This window comes from Theobroma umbraticum, unplaced genomic scaffold (genome assembly GCF_002168275.2).
Source record: "Theobroma umbraticum cultivar Fairchild unplaced genomic scaffold, ASM216827v3 scaffold_146.0, whole genome shotgun sequence".
Classification (NCBI taxonomy): domain Eukaryota; kingdom Viridiplantae; phylum Streptophyta; class Magnoliopsida; order Malvales; family Malvaceae; genus Theobroma; species Theobroma umbraticum.
Window position 1 is genome coordinate 3,932,883 of NW_018397265.1, and position 21,032 is coordinate 3,953,914.

The 21,032-nt window shown below is 32.7% G+C and overlaps 1 protein-coding gene across 3 annotated transcripts in view; it reads right to left on the bottom strand.

The window, feature by feature from the left end:
• Positions 1–10,871: 10,871 nt before the first annotated feature.
• Positions 10,872–21,032, bottom strand: part of LOC110422442 (potassium channel SKOR-like) — a 19,507-nt gene continuing 9,346 nt past the window's right edge. For all 3 annotated transcript variants that reach the window (XM_021436350.2, XM_021436351.2, XM_021436349.2), the window contains 6 exons: positions 17,093–17,317; positions 16,700–16,888; positions 14,069–14,144; positions 13,658–13,952; positions 12,598–12,719; positions 10,872–11,198 (listed from right to left, as the gene is read on the bottom strand). In XM_021436350.2, coding sequence (XP_021292025.1) covers positions 10,969–11,198; positions 12,598–12,719; positions 13,658–13,952; positions 14,069–14,144; positions 16,700–16,888; positions 17,093–17,317 — 1,137 coding nt within the window. In that variant the 3' untranslated portion in view covers positions 10,872–10,968. The remainder of the gene's footprint in view (positions 11,199–12,597; positions 12,720–13,657; positions 13,953–14,068; positions 14,145–16,699; positions 16,889–17,092; positions 17,318–21,032) is intronic.

Here is a 21,032-nt window from a genome sequence, read left to right on the forward strand (position 1 = left end):
GATAGGTAAATTAAATGAAGCTGGCACAAGTAAATCTAGTTGAAAAAGATAACGAAAATAAATTAACATAAACTATCACAAAAACTAATAACAATAAAACCTTCCCCCAAACTTAAATTGCACATTGTCCTCAATGTGAAAAGTTAAAAAGAATAAGAAAAAGAAACTTCCCTATCAATGGTGGTAGTTCCTTGAAAGCTCTAATCTTCTTTTTCCTCATCTTCATGCTTTCCAAATCTGCATACACAGCAAAACAAGCTAGGGAGAGATTAGAACTACTTATTTAAATTGAAAAACAAAAAGGAACTAGAATAACAACTAAATCAAAAAGAATATAGCTTGGGTTGCCTCCCAAGAAGCGCTCGTTTATAGTCACTAGCTTGACTTTGGTTGAGGTCTTCATTCACCCTTTAAGGAGGTTGGAGTTTGCATGGAAAAAGCTTGAGGTGTGAAAGTAGTCTCCTCTTAAGATGAGGTTGTAGTGGCTTTAACTCAAGATTTGGTGCTTGCTCAACCCAAGATGGTGGAATAGGCTGACCTTTACCTAACTTCTCAAATTGTGTTCTTCTTGGATAATGCACTTTCGGTGTAGCCTTCAAAACATGTGTTAACATTTGTGAGTCTTCATTTTTGGTCCTTTGTTGTTGCCACTTTGAACCAAACAAGCCTCAAGGAGTTTCTTTGGATTTTCCATGTCAATAGCCGCTTTAGGTAACTTAGCAGCTGTATCTAGAAAGGAATAGGAAGCACATATGGCTTGACTTGGTGGTGGTGTAAATACTTCCTCCTCTTTGCTTAATTTTTTCATCTCGAACTTGATTGGTGGAAGTGTTACCTTGATCTGCTTGTGTCTTCATCATCTACCACATTCTTGCCATTTATCTCATCAAGATGCTACCATATTCTTCTTTTCTAGGATTAGGCCAGTGTCATTGGTAAAATTTCTTGAGGCCTATTGTTGATGCAATTAACAAGTTGGCCTAATTGAGTCTCAAGATTTTGGATTGATTCTGCTCGACTTTGAATGATGGCATCATTCTTTGTCATGAACTGTATCAGCATATCCTCTCAAAGTTAGCTTCTTCTCAAGTATAGGGGCTCTAACTTTTGTAACTCGGAAATCATGCTAAAAAATAGATTGTGATGAATATGTAGGATCCTGATCATTACTCCATGAAAAATTTGGTGATTCCACCATGAGTTGTAACTGTTGGAGTATGAATTGTTTTGCTGCCCATTGAAGCTTCCATCAAATTGCGTTGATTCAGAATAGGTTGGACAACAATACTCGAATGCCTATCTCCACAAAGCTCGCATGCCACAAAAGGACTTTGAAAAACATTAATACCCCAAGTATCAATTTTTTGAGACAAAGCATCAACTTCAGTGGCCAAAGCACTGATAGCCAATTCATAATCACTAGCAACCCTCCTAGGCACAAATTGTTCAGATGTCCACCGATAGTTACAATAATTCATCACCTCAACCAAAAGTACCTAAAAATAAAATAAAAAAAATTTTGAATTAAGACTAATTTGCTTGGTATTAGTATTAGTATAAATTCTAAAAACAATTCCCGGCAACGGCGCCAAAAACTTGTCAGTTAAATTCTACCACGCAAGTATACGTATCGAATAGATAGTATATTAGCAAGTAGAGTATCGATCCCGCAGGGAATTGATCTAAAAGTTTACTAAGTACTAAAATTATTGCAAATTAATCTTATCCAAACAATATCAAAATAATATCAAATCAAACTAAGTTTGCAGAATTAAATTAAGAAAAATCAAAATAATAAATACTCAAATAAATATCAAATCAAACAAGCCTAGGATTACAATATCCCTCACACTTCATCTAAATCTTACCTCTCTTCCTTAACTTATCTCAATGGTTTGAATTGCTAACCTAGAGTCCTAAATTATTTATAAGGGTCTCCCAACTCATCTTATAAAAATATCTATTTTAACCAAAACACTATATCCCTATGTGAATTGAAATTAAAACAAACTCATTAAGTTCAGGCTCTAATTTGGCTACATATGGCCTATAGGTATATCCCTATCCTATAGGCAAATCACTTAATAGATCATATGCTATCCCAATTTTAGTCTTACACTAAACTCCCTTTCCCAAGTTTGTTTAGGTTTCTAGATCATTTAATTGGTGGCCATGCAATTAAAAGCATTAAGAACAATTGAATAAACAATTCAAATCCCATTGAAAATAAGCAAGAAAGTGATTAAAATCTAGATTACATGTGAGTTCAATTGCAATCCTAGAAAAATAAATTAGTTTCATAATATCTAATAAAAGACAATATCCAAAGAAATTTAGCCATGAATCCAAGTCAAAGAAAATAAGAAAAAACACAAAGGTAAGAGAGAAAACTAATAGTTAGAGATGTATGATCTTGATTCTCTCTCCAATTCTCTTGTTTCCTTACTTTGTTCTTGGCTCCAAATCTCCAGAATAGTTTCTTGCTGCCTCCTTTGCTGCCTCTTTGCTGCCTCTCTTGCTGCCTCAAAAATCTCTGAAAAAGTCCCTTAAATAGGCTCCAAATAACCTAATTTTGTGAAATTCCGTTAATGTCCTTATTTTTTTAGGGAAGTCGCGTAGCGCTGCGGCGCTACTTCTCTCCAGCGCTGCAGCGTTGAGCTCTCTGGAATTTTGTATGTGTGCTTCCTTTCATCAACGCTGCAGCCTTGTTCTCCCAGCACTGTGGCAGTCTATCAAATTAAACATGAGTTTCACCCTGATATGTTAAGACTGGGCAAAGTATAAACATAAAAGTTTTATCCCTATCTCTTAACTTTCTAATGGATTAAAAATCACATCAATTGGACTTCTGGATTGAAAGATTTGCTCCAAATACTGCATCATGTTCAGTCTTTACATCCTGCTGCAGTGGTCCGAATTGACAAATGTTTTGACCATGATCCAATCATAACTGGGCCAATTGGTGAACATAAAAATTGTTTCCCTTCTTCTTATAATTTGATTGGTCAAAGAATCACCTTCATTTGGAGTTTTTTAGAAAGAGATATGGTCAAATATTGAAACATATACGAATGAAGCTATCACCATACTTGCACTGATTTTCATCAAATTAGTCTTTTCATCATTTCTCTACAAAAGCCATAGGAGAATTAACAATAACTACTCTTAAAGTAATTAAAATAAAATAACCTAAATTTAACTAAAATAACTTAAATAATCACTTAACAAATAATCAAACTTAAACTAAAAAAAACACCTATAATGCTAAAATTCGAACATAAAATCTCAAGATCTAGCTACTTAAGCTCCCAAAATGAGTCAAAATAAACTCTATATAATAGAGTTATCAATAACTTTGTTGGTAAGGATATCAAGACTTTGATAGACTTCTATTTGTATAGAATTAGCGTTGATGATTGAGTACCAAATCGATATAATCCTTTGTAGCGACGCCATGGCGACAATAAGGTACGAATAACCATGTTTCGTATTTTCTTTGTAATGAATTCAACATTTACATTATTCCTCAATTGTGAGTTCATTGTCTTCGCAATAAGTGTAAATGTGTAGCTAATGAATTCTGCTTGAACTAGTATAAGACTAGGTCTTGGGTGGAGGGTTATGCTATTCCCATTCACCCGGTTAGGCATCCCAATGACTGGGAAATCCCCCTTAATGTGAAACAAATTGTTGTTTTGCCAACATCTTTGCAAGGTCAAGCAGAAAGACCTAAAGAGGAGAAGGATTCCATCAGTTAGGAAAGGTAATCGACAACGAGGATGTTAACAATGCAAGAGCTATGGTCATAATAGACAAAATTGCTCAATGTCATTTGTAGTTCCATTGACAAATCCAGCACCATATTCTTGCCAGTCGATGCCTTAACGGCGACGATCAAAAACATGTTCAACTTGTAGATAACTCGAACACACACACAATAACTATCCAATGCAAATGACAAACTGTGAGAACATCTGGGGTTTCATAGATGAAGATAATGGCTCCTGAAAATGAAGTGAATCACATATTCCATGATTTATATGCTGATTAATTAGTGGAGCCAGAATACTCTTGGTATAGTATTTTGACCTTTCTTTATGAACTTGATGTTTATCCCAATATGTATGGTCCATTGCCATTGACAGATTAAATGGGTAACATCATTGTTAATTACTTTTCAATACATATTTGTTAATTAGTTTCTTATGTCTCATTAATGCTTAATATGATCAATGAACATGTATTCTGAAATTATAAAACCTTTTGCCATTGAAAAAAGCATGATATTACCAAGTGACATGGCCTTGCCATTGATAGAAGCATACGGTAATTAATTCCCAAACTATAAAAGAAAATGACAAAAAAAAAAGAAGAAACCATGCTATTATATATTTCCCTTATTTTCAAGAAAAATCTTACTCTTTTGTTTCTTGTGTAAGCTAGCCTTTGATAGAAATTGATTAATTTTAGAATAGAGGATGAGAATGTTGATGGGAGGAATACCATTATAAGCTTTTGTCAATTTGCTTCACTTAATATGGAAAGAAATTGTCAATTTCTCATTTTCTTTTTTACGGTTTCCCCTATAATGTTGATGATTCAAGTCGACAAACATTTAATGTAACACTTCTAATTTTTTATGTAAATTAAGTTAATTGAGACTGATCTATTAAATATATTGCACCTTAAGGACATCGATGATATGTTATGTATGTCAGTGTTGAGAGTGCATACGTTTACACTGAGTCAAATTTTGAGGGTGAATGAGAAATGATGAATAAACTCTATGGTTTGAGGTTTTTATTTGTATTTGATGTGATAATTGAGGATATGTATGTATGGATTGAATTTAAGAATGATTTGAGGTTTTGGAAAAGGTTTATAATGAGTTCAGGCTTGAGTAAAGAGTAAAAGTATAAAGGAAGTCAAATATATTGGCCCAAGAGCAACTATTAGTCCCTTGTAGTTGATCATAGGAAGGAAAATGGAAAGAGAAGCAAGCATACTAATCTAGGATTGACTATAAAGCCTCCATAATTGATCCTATGAAAGAAAGTCGAATATAAGCAGACATTCTGGTCCAAGATCGACTATAGACCCTCTATAGTCGATCTTGTGAAGAAAAAATGGGTGTAATATGCTACTCCAAGATTGACTATAAATCCACCATAGTCGATCCTAGGCTGCCTAGTCAGCGTAAAATGGGCTTAAAAGCCCCAAAACCTAAATTTTCCTTATTTTTTCTCTTTTTATTTTGTTTTTCCACCATTTTCTGTTAAACTCTCACACCTTTCAAACCCATTAAACTCCAATCATAAATAATGTACTTTAAGTGTTAAAAGTAGGAGTTTTTACTCCCAAAAATCTTGGTTTAATTTTTACTTTCTTTTTATACCCATTTGAAACCTTAAATCACAAATGAGCACTTCAAGTTATTTTAGAGTAAATTTAGAGCTTGGGGAATGCTTCTAAAGGTAAGATTAAGTGTTTTTACCAATTGATTTTCAATTTAATCAGTTGATAACTTAGATTTGATTTAGTCTAACTGTGGTGAGATTACTTTTTGAGTTTGCTAATGGATTTGGAGCTAAGAATTATATAATCTAGCTTTTAAGGTATAGGTTTAGCTAATTGTTGAAGGATTTAAGCTTATATGTTGGATTGTTAAAGATTTGGTTATTTTTAGAAAAGTTGGCATCTTTTGAAAGCTAAGATTTAATTAGTTTTGTGATGTTTGATGTGTTTAAGGGAAGATTGAGCCCTTTGGACACATTTATGAGCTAAAATACAGTTGAAGGCTATGGATCGAAGTTTGGTTGTGAAGTACCTTCAATTTGTCATTATGAGTGAGGTTTACCTTTGAAAATGCATGTGATGCATCATACATTGTTTAATGCCTACCATGGTACTAAATTGTTATGTTTATCCTTAAATGAGTATGCCAGGCTAGTATGTTATTAATATATGTTACTACATGTGTTTGTTTGTGATTGCTATTGGGAAGCTTGAGCTATTAGATATCTAGGTCATGTTTTGTCACGACTCAAATCTAGAGCCGTGACCAGTGCATAAGCCTAGTAGGTAAGCCCACTAGACTTGAGCAAGCCTAAGAGTCCAAAATCATATAACAAAAGCCAAAGGATTTAATAATCATATATTCATAATAAATTCAAACATAAATACATTATCCTTGACACATAGTTTATACAAATGGTCAAAAGGCCATACATTGGCCAATCAAGGCGGGTTAGTATATAACAACCCTTACACGCAATATAACATGGCACTCAGTGCCCATACACATTATCTACAGCGGAAGGCTTTAATTGACGTAGTAGTTTGACCAAAAAGGAGAACTTATTGGATGCAAAAATCGATCCATCGCTAGATGACCTTTACCACACAGCTCTGTGGCCTATTTATCTGCACATGGTATACAAATGGGTGAGTCCTATAATACTCAGTATGTGGTGCAGATAAACAAAATCATATATATATATATATATAATACATATAAAAATATATTCACTTTCCATGCAACTAGATGCTCAAATAAACATCTTCAAATATAAGGCATATCATCATCCTCAATATTTCTAAAGATCATCACACATATCATTAGGTTTACCCTCGAAGTTGATCAAAGTTATTCAAGTCATTCTCCATGGCACACTCTAATCGTTGAAGGATTACATCAGAGTCATACCACATTTATCTAAGCCTCTCTATGGTTATCTCACATCATGCACAATTCAAATCAACAAGCGGTCTTCTTCTAGACACAGTCAGATCATGCACAGTGGCCAACCAGTGGAGAATTAGATTAGGCTCAAGGCAAAGCCATTAGTGGAGAAATAGATAGCATTAGTGCCAAAGCAACGAGTAAGAAACAGATCACACACAACGTCGAAGTAGTTAAAGAAAAACAAATCATCCATCGAAGTAATTTCCCAACGTCGGCATTATCCGGGGTAATTTCAACCGATGGTATCAAAGCACTGTATGAGGGAATCACAGGTAATGCATGTGAGTGTGTTAACATAAATTGTTAGAGATTCTTAATAAATCAAATCTTATGAGAGAAATCATGAGCTTAGAATAAATGAGCATTCAAATAAATATGCAATATATTTCCCTAATACTCAAGTATTCATGAAACTAAAAAAGTATGTGCCTTTAAAAGGATTTTTATCAAATGCATCAAATACTCATATTTTCAAGATATACACAAAGTAGTTCCTAATTATAGCCAATGTATCATCGATAATCAAGCATCAGTTGCACTCATTTTCAAGTATCCATAAGCAATCTTCAATTTTCATCAAGCATAGTCATTAAGCATTATCAACTAAGTAATACCAATCAATTATTTTGAAAAATTCTCCAATTCATATAAGAATAGCAAATTCAAGGAGAATTCCCTTGATAAGATCATATCATCAAATATCAATAGAATATGGTTATTAAGCACTTTCAACCATTAACTATTCATTTAGCATGCATTCTTCCAAATTATAGTCAAGCAAGCATTTCAAGAGATATTCTCCAAATTTGTATAAGAAACTATCAATTCAAGGAGAAATTTTCACATCTAGAAAGTATCATTATCAAGAAAAGGAGGAGATATTTAAAGAGAACCAAAAACTATATGCTACTTTATCAAAACATTGAAGATCTTAAATTAGTGGGTTATATTGATTCAGACTTTGTCGGCTGTACAGGTGATAGGAAATCCACATCAAAATATAATTTTATGTTAGCAAGTGGTGCAATATCTTGGAAAAGTGTAAAACAAACACTTGTGACCTCATCTACTATGCAAGTAGAATTTATGGCATGTTATGGAACAGCTACACAAGCAGTTTGGTTAAGAAATCTAATTAAGGAACTATTGGTGGTTGGCTCTATTGCTAGACCCATACAGGTATACTATGATAATTTTACAGCAGTTATGTTCACTAACAATAATAGAAACATCACAAGGGTCAAGCATATAGAGATAAAATATTTGACAATTAAAAAAGTTGTGAAAATGTTGCCATTGTTGTAAAGCGTATTAAAACTAATGCCATGATCGTTGATCCACTAACCAAAGGACTATGCGCTATTACTTTCAAGAAACATGCTTATGATATGGGTGTTCTAGAGTCTTTTGATGTACTTAGATAGTTGGAGGATTTGATATTGTTTTATTTGCTTTTGTTCAAATACATAATATTGATAATATATTTAAATTTATTTTGATGATTATTCAAATGATATTTAGTCATACAAATTTTTTGTATACATACATACTTGCAAATATTAAGACTTAAAATATGTCTCAGTTTTAAGCATAGTCTAGGGCATAAATTTACAGCCTTGAAAGTATGTCTTCGACACATAAAACAATCTTGAGATATGCAAAACAGACATGCAAGTTCACTGAATAAACCATGAAGTATTTCTCTTACATGCATGAGCTGTATCAAGAAGAGAATGAAGTAACTGACAAACGAATACAACACATGAATATAGATCATCACGGATGTATTGTTAATTATTGCTACACTACCACATTTACTTCATGTCGATAAGATTCAGTGACATATGTGATTATAGTTAGTTATGTATATTAATAGACGTAATTACTACTATTTTCCTATATCATAAATCTTATTGGATAGAAGGATTATTGAAGTATGTCTCAAGGCCAGTTAATTTTTTAAATTGAGCTCATAATATTTTAAGGTGTCTTAGCCTATGAGTCATTTTCAAGAAAAGTGTTTTGAAAATTTAAAAATTTAAATAATGTAGTGCAAGTGGGAGATTGTTAGATTTTCTCAATACAAAATTATGGACTTACATTATTTATATTTATTTTGTCTTTTATAAAATAGACTAAGCTTATTTGGTCTTGATAAAGTAACAATTAATTATATCTCATAATTGGATTTACATATTCATATATGTAATCAATAATGATACATGAATCTACTGATTCATGTATGTAGTAATGATACATGAATAGAATAAATGTGGACTTAATGTGTGGGCCTATGTAGGAGCCCTATATCCTATGATGGGTTGGACTAGAGATTCACTATATAAAGGAAGGCTAGTTCCCTTCTCTAGTCTAAGCAAAAAAACATAAAAATCTCATCCATTAGAGAGCTACAAAGAAAACGAGGAAAAGATCCTAGTGCACTGAAGACTAGCAATCAATTTGGTCAATATTGTTTCCACCGTTAAACCATGGATCAAAAAATTAGGTACACTTTGTGTTCTAAATTCTTATTGCAGTATATTTATATATGAAGTTTTATCAAAATGTTGAATTATTAATGAGAAGATGGAGAGCATATTCAACACCATTAATTTTGGGCATGTCAGGTCCTTTGCAGTTGTGGTGAAGCATGACAAGGAGGCATGAAAGTGTAAGACAACTTAAACCATATGTGTTAGATGAACCTTCGGATCATGCACAGAACATGCAGTGAAAAGACCCCAAATGAAAGTGTCAAAGAATAAACCTCTCAGTACAGTAGAAATCGTAAGATCACTTACTGGACACATATCTTCGTGATGTGCCTTTAATTGGTAGAGAAAATGCCTTGAGAATACCCAATTAATAGCAGACCACCAATTAAGCATCTTTTGGATGTAGGCTACAACTACAGCAATCATAAAAGCCCAACATCCGAAAAGGTGCATGCACATGACAACAAGAAAATGCCAAGATCAAATGTGAGGACTCATTGAACATTCATTATGTAATGATATTATGTGAAAAAAAGAAAAACAAATCTTGAAATGAACACGTCCTGAATTGAGAGAAGTCAAAAAAAATTATTCTTATATAAAGATTAATTTTTTAAATATGTAATTAAAGTGATACGTGAATATTATTTTAAATCAAATTTATATTTGATAAAAAAATATAAAATAAAAAGTAAAACATAATGCCCCGAGTGCAAAGCACGGAATGTATATTAGTGATAAATAAAAAAATAACCCTTAAGGGATAAGTTATTTACCTGTCTTATTATAATTCTTTCTTAAAAATTTATACAATTCTTTTTATTTACACTTTGACGAGTTATTTTCTAATCGTGTTTTTATTAAATCAATTAGACCTTTAAAAGTTTATTTACACATCATGTGGCATTTAAACTAATTTTTTATTTAGTTCATTTTATTAAATTTTTTTTTCCTGAAAAAACTTTTTATTAAAATTAAGAGAGAATGCCGAAAAGCAAAAAGGAAAAAATTTTGAAAAAAGAGAGAAGGAAAAAATGATAAAAAATAATACCTAAATATTAACATTTCTTTTTGTGTAGGACTACTTATATACAATTATTCAAATAAAATTGCTTTTTTCTTTTTAATAATTTCAATTTGAAACAGAATATAATATGAATAATTTTTTTTTGGTTATAATACCTTTATGCTAATATTTTTTCAGAGCGAGGTTTTTGGATAGACATTTGAGGAATCTCTCATTGCTTACTTTTTTGACTCTAATTTTTTTTATTCGTGACTATCTATATATAATTATTTAAATAAATTTATTTTTGTTCTTTTCGATGATTTCAAATATTGAATACAATATAATGTAGTTACACAATATGAATCATTTGATTTTTCATTATAAACTTATACAATATGAGTCACAAAATTTTTTTTATTTCTTTTGTTAAAATTTTTTAATTCTTTGTGTAGATTAACATTAATTTAAACAAAAAAATAATAATTAAAAGAAAAAGGAGGGGAAAGCAAACCATGAATGAAGATTGAGAAATATAGGAAAAGAAAGATTAGTGAAAATGGGGAAAATCAGAGAAAATAAATAAAATAAAAAACAAAAGAGCAGGGGAAACAACGAAAGAGGGTGGGAGGAAACTGAATTTGTCATTAGCACTCGTATATAAGTATCAGAGAAATTTCATAACAAGTTATTCAAGAATTATATTGTAAATTTTCCCATCGCTAATCAACCAAAAATAGCTTTTGATCATTACTAATCATATTGGTGTCAAGAATTTTACCACCACCCTCAGACAAAATACAGCAACCATGAGAGCATTCTAACTGCTCCTTGGCCGCCTTGATTAGTTCTTCCATGCTTTCCGGCACCCATAAGACAACTCCCTCTCTTCTCTCCTCTTGATGCCACGGGTGACACGGGAAAACCGTGCATTTCTTCTTCCGCATCTCGCCTGTCATTCGCAATATATTTGTTAGTATCATTGCTGAAAGCTTTTCAAACAATTAACTCCATCTATAAATCACATCTACAAAGATCATATGCTTGACATCCATCCCTCACTCGACCATCAAATCTAATTATCATAACTAATAGACTTCAGAAAGCATGCTTCTAAACTACGTGATGTAAAATACATCTATCAGGCTACCAACGCATTTCTCGATTACTTGAAGCGGAAAGGGAAGAAATGCGAGCTGGGAAGGAGCAAGTGGGACTGTTGTTTCATTTGTGAGGAATTACAAGCTTTTTTTTTTTACCCGCGTGCTGCAGCGGATATTAAAGGTAAAAGGATAAGTGAAGCATGTCTTTTAAAATTTTTGAAAGACATTAACAATGTTATATTACAATATTAATTTCACCAACTTATGATTTATCATATAGCAAAATAACATTTATCGAAGTTGTTTTTAGCCAATAAGGTATAAGTTTGTGAAATATATTATATTTTGGCAAAATTCTATTTTAAAGAAAAATATGTTATTCGTGTATCTTACATATGCAAATTCAATCTTATTAGTGGAAAAAAGATAGATGTTTTCACCATTACACACGACTGCATATATGCAAGTGTTTTCACCATTACACACAACTGCATATATACAAGCTATATCCAAAGAATTATGTAGCCTTACTTTGCTAATCATTTTCTTCTTCCCTGTAGGTGTTTTACCCTTAACTTTTTTTCCCTTTTGTTTCCTTTTCTTTTTCCTCAATCATCGACTACATAGCTTTCAACCTTACATCTCATTCACTGATAGAACGACTAAAACAGTTCTTCCAACCAAAAAAATAATAACAAAGAAAGAGTCAAAAGAAAAAGCTATACCAATAAACAAAAAAAGAAAGATACCAGAAACAAACTCGAATTCATCTTATTGTTTGATTGGGAAGATAACCCAATATGTGGTAAAAGATTAACCACATATTCCATTTTTCTTCACATTAGGAAGCATGCAGACTGCGTAGACAACTCTCATATCTAACTTATAACCAAGGTCAATGAAAAAAGATAGCCCATGAAAACCGACACATGACAAAAACAGCGAAAGGGAGAGAAAAAATCTGTCTGAAAACGGATGTATTTAAGAATTTAAAAAATAGTTACTGTTCCTAGAACAGTATAGATAAGAGAGTAAACTACTATTCAAAGAATAGTCTAGGATTCCAAATTAGTTATAATATTTAATTTCCTGGCTAAATGAGAAAAAAGGTGTTGAGATGGTATAGAAATTGAATAGAACTTTAATCTAAGAGAATGAACATTCATGGGCAGTGAATATTTCTTAAAACTCGAGGACAAGAATAGATTCTTTCAACAAGCTATACAACAAACATAGTTTAAGTTGTACCTTGAATTTGTCGAAGACAATCAGAGAACTCAGTCATCTGAGAAGCTCTTGCAGCTTCAAGCAACCCAATCAAATTCCTATTTCCAGCTATATGGGCTTCTTCAAGTGGAGTATTTCCCCATCTATTAACAGAAGAGGGCTTAACAAAAGTTACAACTTTTGAAAAATTCCGTGGCAGAAAGGCAGAGATCAAAGCACATGTATAAAATAGCAACTATTAAACATAATTAGCACACAACTATGAATCTTCTATTGGCCTTTTTTATCTTAATTTTGGGATAAACACTGGCCTTTTATTATTGACAATTAACAAATTTAAGAGTTTTGAGCAGTGACTTGCTAAAGGCTCATTCAATTTGTTGGATGATTGAATGTGTTTTAACAACATCAAGAGTCTAAAGTGTGAACCATCACAAGTTCCAAAACCCAGCAACGATTATGAACAAAAAAATGTGTTCAACTAAAGCAACATTCTTCTAAAATTAATCGTGTCTAATTTATTGGGTTATCTCTAGACGTGGCAATTGGGCAGGTCGGGTTAGGTTTGGATCAGGTCACTTTGGATCGGGTCATCTAGAGCTTGGGTGATTTTAGATTCGGGTAATTCATGTTTGACTCTGAGTTTACTTTTAGGTTCAAGTTGTTGACTCTTTTTGAAGTCAAATCGAATTGGACTTGAACGGATTATTTGAATTTGGATCATTTCGGGTTAGGTTCATTTCAGGAGGTTCAAGTCATTTTGGGTTCAAGTTGTTTCTGAGTTCAGGTTATTGACTTTTTGGTCAAATAGGATTGAATCAAGTTTAGGCTGAAGCCAGTTTTTCATTCATGTCAGCTTTTCTGGCTCTAGTTATCTCTTTTACACCTCTATCCCAAGTTCAGGAAACTGAGAAACATTGCAGCAGGTTTAAGAATAGGGTCAAATTATACATATATTACAAATATGAATCCTAGAGTGACAAGTTTTCTCAATAAAAAATTATCATAAAATGCTAAGAACAAATTAAGACATGGAACCTCTTTTGGTTCTTGAAAAACCAGATTAGTTTTCAGATTATACCTGTCTTTTGAGAAAACGCTAGCTCCTGCTTCAAGAAGCATTTTGGCTGCTAAATATAGCCCTTCTGAGGCAGCAACATGAAGTGGCGTTCGGTAATCATAACTTTTGGCATTTGGATCTACACCACCAGCCAAAAGACGTTTTAGCAAATCCAAATCCCTTCTTGCAACAGTCATACAAAGAAAACCACCAGCATCATCCATTGCAAGTAATGCTCCCGCATTAACAAGTAAAGAAGCAACTTGGTCATGCCCATGCTTGATGGCTTCAAGCAAGGGAGTATTCCCAAACTTATCTGATTAAGATTAAACAAACTGTATTAGTAGATTTCTCTGGAGGCAATATCCAGTCAGAAAATATGTGCATAATTCGTGAGGTAAATAACAGAGACATATCATGTGAGAAACTTACCCGAAATATTAACGTCCACATTCTGTTCAATAAGAAAACAAGTAATATCTTCATATCCTTTGGAGGCAGCAATATGCTGTACAAGAAGAAGACACTTAAGACTGCATTAACGGAAGGTATATATCTATCATATGAGAACAAAAAGAAAAAAAGAGAGAGAGAAGACGTAAAATAACCTGAGTACTAATATACTGCTAGTCAAATAACACTAACATGTTAACCTTTGTCAGATAAGTTGCAAAAGTCATATTTTAGTCCACCAGAAAGTTCACAAGCCAATAAATAAAGTGTACACCTAGCAAAATATATTTCCCTTAAATGTTAAGGCAACTAGGATTGTAAATAAACTAGCTGAGATGATTTTTCTTTCTTGAAGGTTGGTGAACAAATTTTCTATTAAGCATGAGCCTCAACATAGCTCTTTGTCTTGTATGAGTGCTTGGGCTCCAGACAGCTCAGCTTGGTGATCTTGTGATCCAATATTAAATTTTAACTGAGCTCCAGCTTATCTGGCCACTGCCAAAGCCTCAAACTCAAATAAACAAAATTGATAAACTTAAAGAGGGTCAAAACTGAAAGAAGGACCAAGCACTATTATAGGCCCTCTATGTTAAGCAGGGTTAAAGGAAGGGCCAGCATGTCTGTCAAAATCACAAGTTCCATTACAGTGTAAATTGATATGATACAGAGAACTTTCCATCTCAGTACTTGCATTTCCATATACATATCTAGTGCAAACTCGAAGAAGCAACTAGTTTAATATCATTGAACATGACTAGACTGATAGTCATCTACTAAAATTTTATTTGTTTCAACTGAATACACTGAAATGTGTTTTTTTCTTTTTTTGTTTAGTTTTTTTGTGTGTTTTTTTTCTTTTAATTTTTGCTTCAGTCCTACTCTACGAAGTACAAATATTGGACCACTCTTACTGCATGGATCATATAGGAAATGATGTTATCCAGTTTGTTTCCTCTTGCAACTCATGTTATCCACAATTAATATGTCTCTCCTTGGCATGTCAATTACTTGTTTATTAGCAAAAACTAGTACAAACTTGATTCATACTTGGGATTAGAGCTATGTAGTCAATAGATAGAAGACTGCTTTAAATGTAGGATTCTTGAAAGTTGAACTGCCTTCAGGGTATCAGATACAGAAAGCTTAGATTCATCTGCTATAGAGTTGAAATTCAAAGGAAAAGGAAAGGCTACTGAGAATGCGTAATGCTCCCAAAAACAAGATTGCCTATATAACACCAGCAATATAGCCAACAGTACAGAAAGAAACAGATATACAGTTGTTTCTTGTTGTCTTGCTGTGTTAAATGCATCCCAAGACCAAAAAAAGAGGGCTTGGGAAGAGGGTAGGGGGAATATAAGGAGTTAACTGTAAAGAAGCCAAACTCACTTCAAGAGTAAGATACTTGGTTCGGTACTAAGTCTAGAGTAATAACTCCACTATCCCTTCCTACAATCTAAATCCTCGTAAATAAAGGGAAAAATAAATAAATAAATAAGTCTCCAATTTTACCACCAATGGCGCTGAAACTGATCAGATGTAATTTCACAATGTGCATGAGATAATGATTTTATAATACCTATACAGTAGAACCTAGGATAATAGCTCTAGAACAAATCTTAAACATGATAGATAATAATGTATCCCTATCATCATTTATTCAAAATGCTTGGCGTGCTCTAAATTCAATACACAACACTATCTAATACTTGAAGACTCCTTTGTCTACTATGTGCAGTTTATGAATTAGAATTATTATACAAATAGTAGCTTATAAACACAAACTCCTACCACTTTAAGGTATGGGTCGACACATTAGTTTAGGGAAACTGAGGATGGTGGAATATTGCATAGTTCTAGACTTAGAGATGAACATCCACATTTCTTTCCCTAATTTTAACATTAAATCCTCAACCCTATAATTTCTATGTGTATTTGCTAAAGTGGTTCACCTCTCCCATCAGATAACATTCAACCAACAATCACTGTGTAAAATGGATCAAAACCTGTATAACAATAATAATAAAATACAGCTCACTTGGTGATAATCTTGTGAGTTATTTTATGGTTTTTTTCTGAGGCTAAGATTCATGTAGCATCCCAAAGCTGTAGTGTCATTGCTTCATTCACCATTTTCTGCGTGACTAACTCAAATCATCTAAGAATAAATTCTTTGGAGTTGTTACCCGCATAACCATGTATATCTCTACAGGAGCTTCCTATGCATCCTCATTACTAAAGAAATCATCTAGAAAACTTTTGTTCTTGTATTTCTTCATTTCCTGTGAGGTGGCCCTTTCTTCTTTCTTTTTATATCTTGCGGGTCTCAGGGAGGGAAAATGTTACTATGGAGAGTCAAAACACAGAAACAGTCTTTCACATTCTTGTTGTGTCACACAATTTCAAATGGATTGATGCATTTTTTTTCCATATTGAAATAGTTCTCCTTTCTTACAATTTGCCATAATTTGAAGTCACCTTAATATATTTTTCTAAAAATAGATTTATACTGTAAGCTAAGTAAAGAGTATAGAGTAGTAACATTTCAAAGAACAGAGTTGTATGGTTCTAAAATATTTAAGGAAAACTTAGCTGACAAGTAAATCATACCAAAGGTGATCTTCCATCATAGTCTGTCTTATTTGGATCCGCTCCAGCTCCAATCAGACGTTTCAATCGATATAAATCTCCATTGTAGGCAGCACAATTCAACCTCGCAGCTAGCTCAGATTCAAGCTTTCCAATAAAAAGGGTAACATCCGACTCTAATATTTCATTCTGCATGTTGGAATCTTTTCCCTGTAAATGAAAAGATTTGCTGCAATGAAACTTGGTAATTCACTGGTTTCACATTTCTTGGCTAGAAAAAGACACTTGAAAGCTTTTGCAGTGAATAGAGATCATAATTATACCAATATAATCATAATGATGGACCAATATAAGGAAATGATGTTCCAAAAGATGCGGCAAAGGAGGAGAGCAATATTCTTTGCGTTAATTTACCTCAAGAAGGTTGTTCAAGATAATACGTCCATCAGAAAAGTTTATCTCGACGATCTCCATAAAGGATTGTTTATCAAGTCGTAGCACCCTACATAATTCACGAACTCGAATTGTGTAAGGCTGAGGAGTGTTGCAAAGGAAAGAAACTTCACCAAAGGAGCTAAAGGTCTGGAGATCCGTAACGAACTCCCCTGTTTCATCATTTTTTCCTCTTCCTACTTCCACCTGTGCATATTTTCAAGCTGTCAACTAAATATGCTTACAAAATTAAAACTTAAAGAGTACACCTCCAAATGGAAAACATAAAACCCATTGAAATTGTGGAATGAACTAATTCTAAATATCAATTATACCTCCAACATTTATTGTGCCCAAAGTAGTAACCAAGTCATCTTAAAATTTAGAAATATTATTTAATAGAAAATTCTAAAATGGCTTGGTCTAAGTACTGTTAACCTAATAAAAAACAATATTTTCAGTATAATTTATTGTACATAAAATTTATTGTGCTGTTTTCTTCAAATGGAATTTATTAACAGATGTCAATCTTCTTAGATATAGATTTAAATTTCACACTTCCATTATTTATCCTGGAATTTACCTCTTCCCAATATAATGCCAAGGTGAACTTAAAAAACCAAAAATTGAAGAAAAAAGTTAGTATTCCCATAATAGTAGCTAAGTGTTATTATGTGTTTTTGGGTACATTTCGTCATGTTATTTGGGCAACTTTGATTAAACTTAAATTAAGGATAAGAGATGTACTTCAATAAGGGGTTTTATCCTATATAAAAAATAATCATGCTTTAGTTTTTATAGCCAATAATAATAGTTTCCAAGAATGGCTTAAGCTTTCTGTTCCCTGGACTTATATATTAGCTAGATCAGTCCCTTGACTATATAACTGATCATTGTGTCTCACTCTTCGTTCTTTATTCATCTAGATTCATTGCTTCGATAAAATTTGGTATTGGTGCCAAACAATTTTGTATTTGCAGCAATAACAGCAAGAGTTTCTTGAATGAATCAACTTTAAGAGATATTGAAGATGCCAGGAATGATAGAGCAACACAAGAAACAGTTGCAAAACTTGCATAGACATCACAAGGAACCTCCAATTAAGGTACCAAGAGACAAAAGGACTCTTTAGACATCATATCAAGACATTGTAGCAGAGCACCATTAACATAACATCTAGCAGGATTTTTCTTTTGGGATTTTATGTACTTTTAGGTCCTTTTTGCAAGTGTATTCTAGCCTATTGAGACTGAACTTATTTTAGGGACAAGGAGTTGTTCTTAGAGTTTAACTTCTATCAGGACCTACTTATAAAACCCCCATCTAAACCTCCCAATTAAAACATGCCACATCAGATGCCTTTTTTACTTTTATAAACAATTGCAAAGCCCTTACTTCCCCTTCCAAAAACCTTTTGGTCTCATTAAAAGCTCTAAATCTCTCTCCCTTGAAGAAAGTGTAGAGGCAAGAAGGCAAGCGAAACTGAAAAATTAAAAAAAAAAAAAAATTTTGCAAGAACACACTATAGGGAACAAACAAAACTTTCCCTTCTAATGAGGAAGGCGGAGATGAAAGAATAATAGGTCTACAAACATATTTTGAGGAACATGAACATCTTGAATATTGGGAGAGGGGGGGATCATTCAAAGTAACTGAAATGTGAGACCATTCACTTTGACACAAAAATCAAGACGTGCTTTGATGGGATCCCCAACTTTAACCATGTCTTTCCATTTGTTAGGAAATTTTGAATGGCTCCTACCTGATCTTAGCTTCAAGATATTAATGACTAGCATCAATTCAATTAGGAGCCATAACAATAAGGCTGATCTTCTAGCATTTGCTTTGAGAGTGGAAGACGAAAACAGTCATCGATAGAAATTTTTGGTTTAGGAAGTTTAGTTGAAGAAAATTGAGTTCAATGTAGGTTTCCAGAGAGGGAAAAAGACTGGGAAGAGATAATTAGGGCTAGGGGTGATTATGAGCGTTAAAAGCTTTTTCAAAAGGTTAACATAATCTAACATCCAGGTTTTAATTGAAAGGGTTTAACCTTGGGTTTTATAGGTAGTCCTTGCATAAATTCAACTTTTATTCCTATTACTCCCTTTGTCCCAATATTTTTGTACCTATTTGATTTTTCTCATCAAACAAAATCATCTTTGAACATTAATTTTAAATGTGTGTATGTGTGTGTATGAGTACTATATATCTAAAAACAAATCTCTCACACTGTCCCTCAACAGTGCTTCCCTCTCACAGTCAATGTTCTAGAAACAGTGTCATCTATTTCTTTGTTCTTAAACAGTTTTCGGATATTGTTTGCTTTTGAAGAGTTCAGCCCATATCCTATGATTGGTGTAATCTATAACATCCCAGGCAAACTAAGAATTTTTCTCTGATCATGCTTGGGCCTGTAAGGTTTATTATAACTGATGAACCTATATCACCTTGATTCAAATGATACCAGAAAAAAATAAACATGGGGGACTTAAAAGCGTGCCAAAAATATATAAGAAAACTTTTATAGCAATAAATACCAAATAAATATTTCTTGCAATAACATTTTCTATTGCCACTCATGACATCTAACATTAGAATATGACAAAATATGCTTTCTTCTGTATATTTTTTAAATAAATTTGGTATGCAATTTATAACTGTTAATTCTGTTATTTTGTGACTTGCTGAAAGCATGGGTATCAAATGCTTGGGATGGTAAACTGGTTTAAAATGAGTTAATTTAACCAAAAAAGCCAATAGGACAAACAAATTAGGACAGAGGGAATACATTTTTTCTGCTACATAAAGTACTTGTATTAATTTAATAAAGGATGTTCGGTTTTACTGGCAACTATATTCAATAACAAATTAATGTTTCTATTCCATGGCCTTAGAACCCACACACCAGCTCCTTTGCAGTGTTTTGACTTCTGATTTTATTTTAAACATAAATATGTTACTTAAACACCTTCATTAGAAACATATTGGTAAATATGGAGAACTAGTCGTATTTGGCAATATAGTCTTCATCTTTAAAAAAGCTGCATTAAATTGTAAGAAAGAATCACTTGTATAAATGAACTAATGTGGCATATTCTAATAAGTAATAACAAAAAATTTAAAGTGGAATATATACATACTTACATACAATACACACACACACACACACACACATATTCATATTGGCCAGAAGCTGGGCTACGTTTAGATTTGCATATATGTGTGTGTGTGTGTGTGTGAGTGCACAACTGAACTTAGGCAGCTTCTAGCTGAAAAAAAAAAAATAACCCCTAACCCAGCAAGAAGCCAGTTGTATGCATCTATGATCTGTGCAAGCATATGGGCATGTATGTTTGATAGATAAGTTATAGAAAGCTTGCATTAAGTGACTGAAATTACAAGCATAAAGAAATTCATTTGCAAAATCTTTAAAATTGCAGTAGAGGATGGAAATAATCACTTTGACTCTTAACAGGCAAAAAGGGTACTGATTCAAGATCCACTAAAAATTTGTTCAGTAGATATTTATTGTGATACTAAACAACTATATAGCAAATATTTATATAAGAGTCCGTTTGGTAACCAGAAAATAACTTACTAGAGGAAAATTTTTTCTGTGTAAAATGTTTTACAAGAAAATTTAATGTTTCTGTTGTTTGGATAAAATGTCGAAAACATTTTCTATTGTTTGGATCATTTTATAAAAAATTTTCCATCACGGCGTAGTTATTTAGGTGTTAAAATAATAAATAGGAGTTGATTACAAAACAACAGTGATATTTGATTTTTACTAATGTGGGATCAAAATTAAAAATTAAAATGAAAATAGACAAAATCAATAATGATATTTCCGCACGCATTTAACCACATATCTATAATAAAAGAACCTCTAATTTTCAAAAAAATTTCCATCTTATCACTT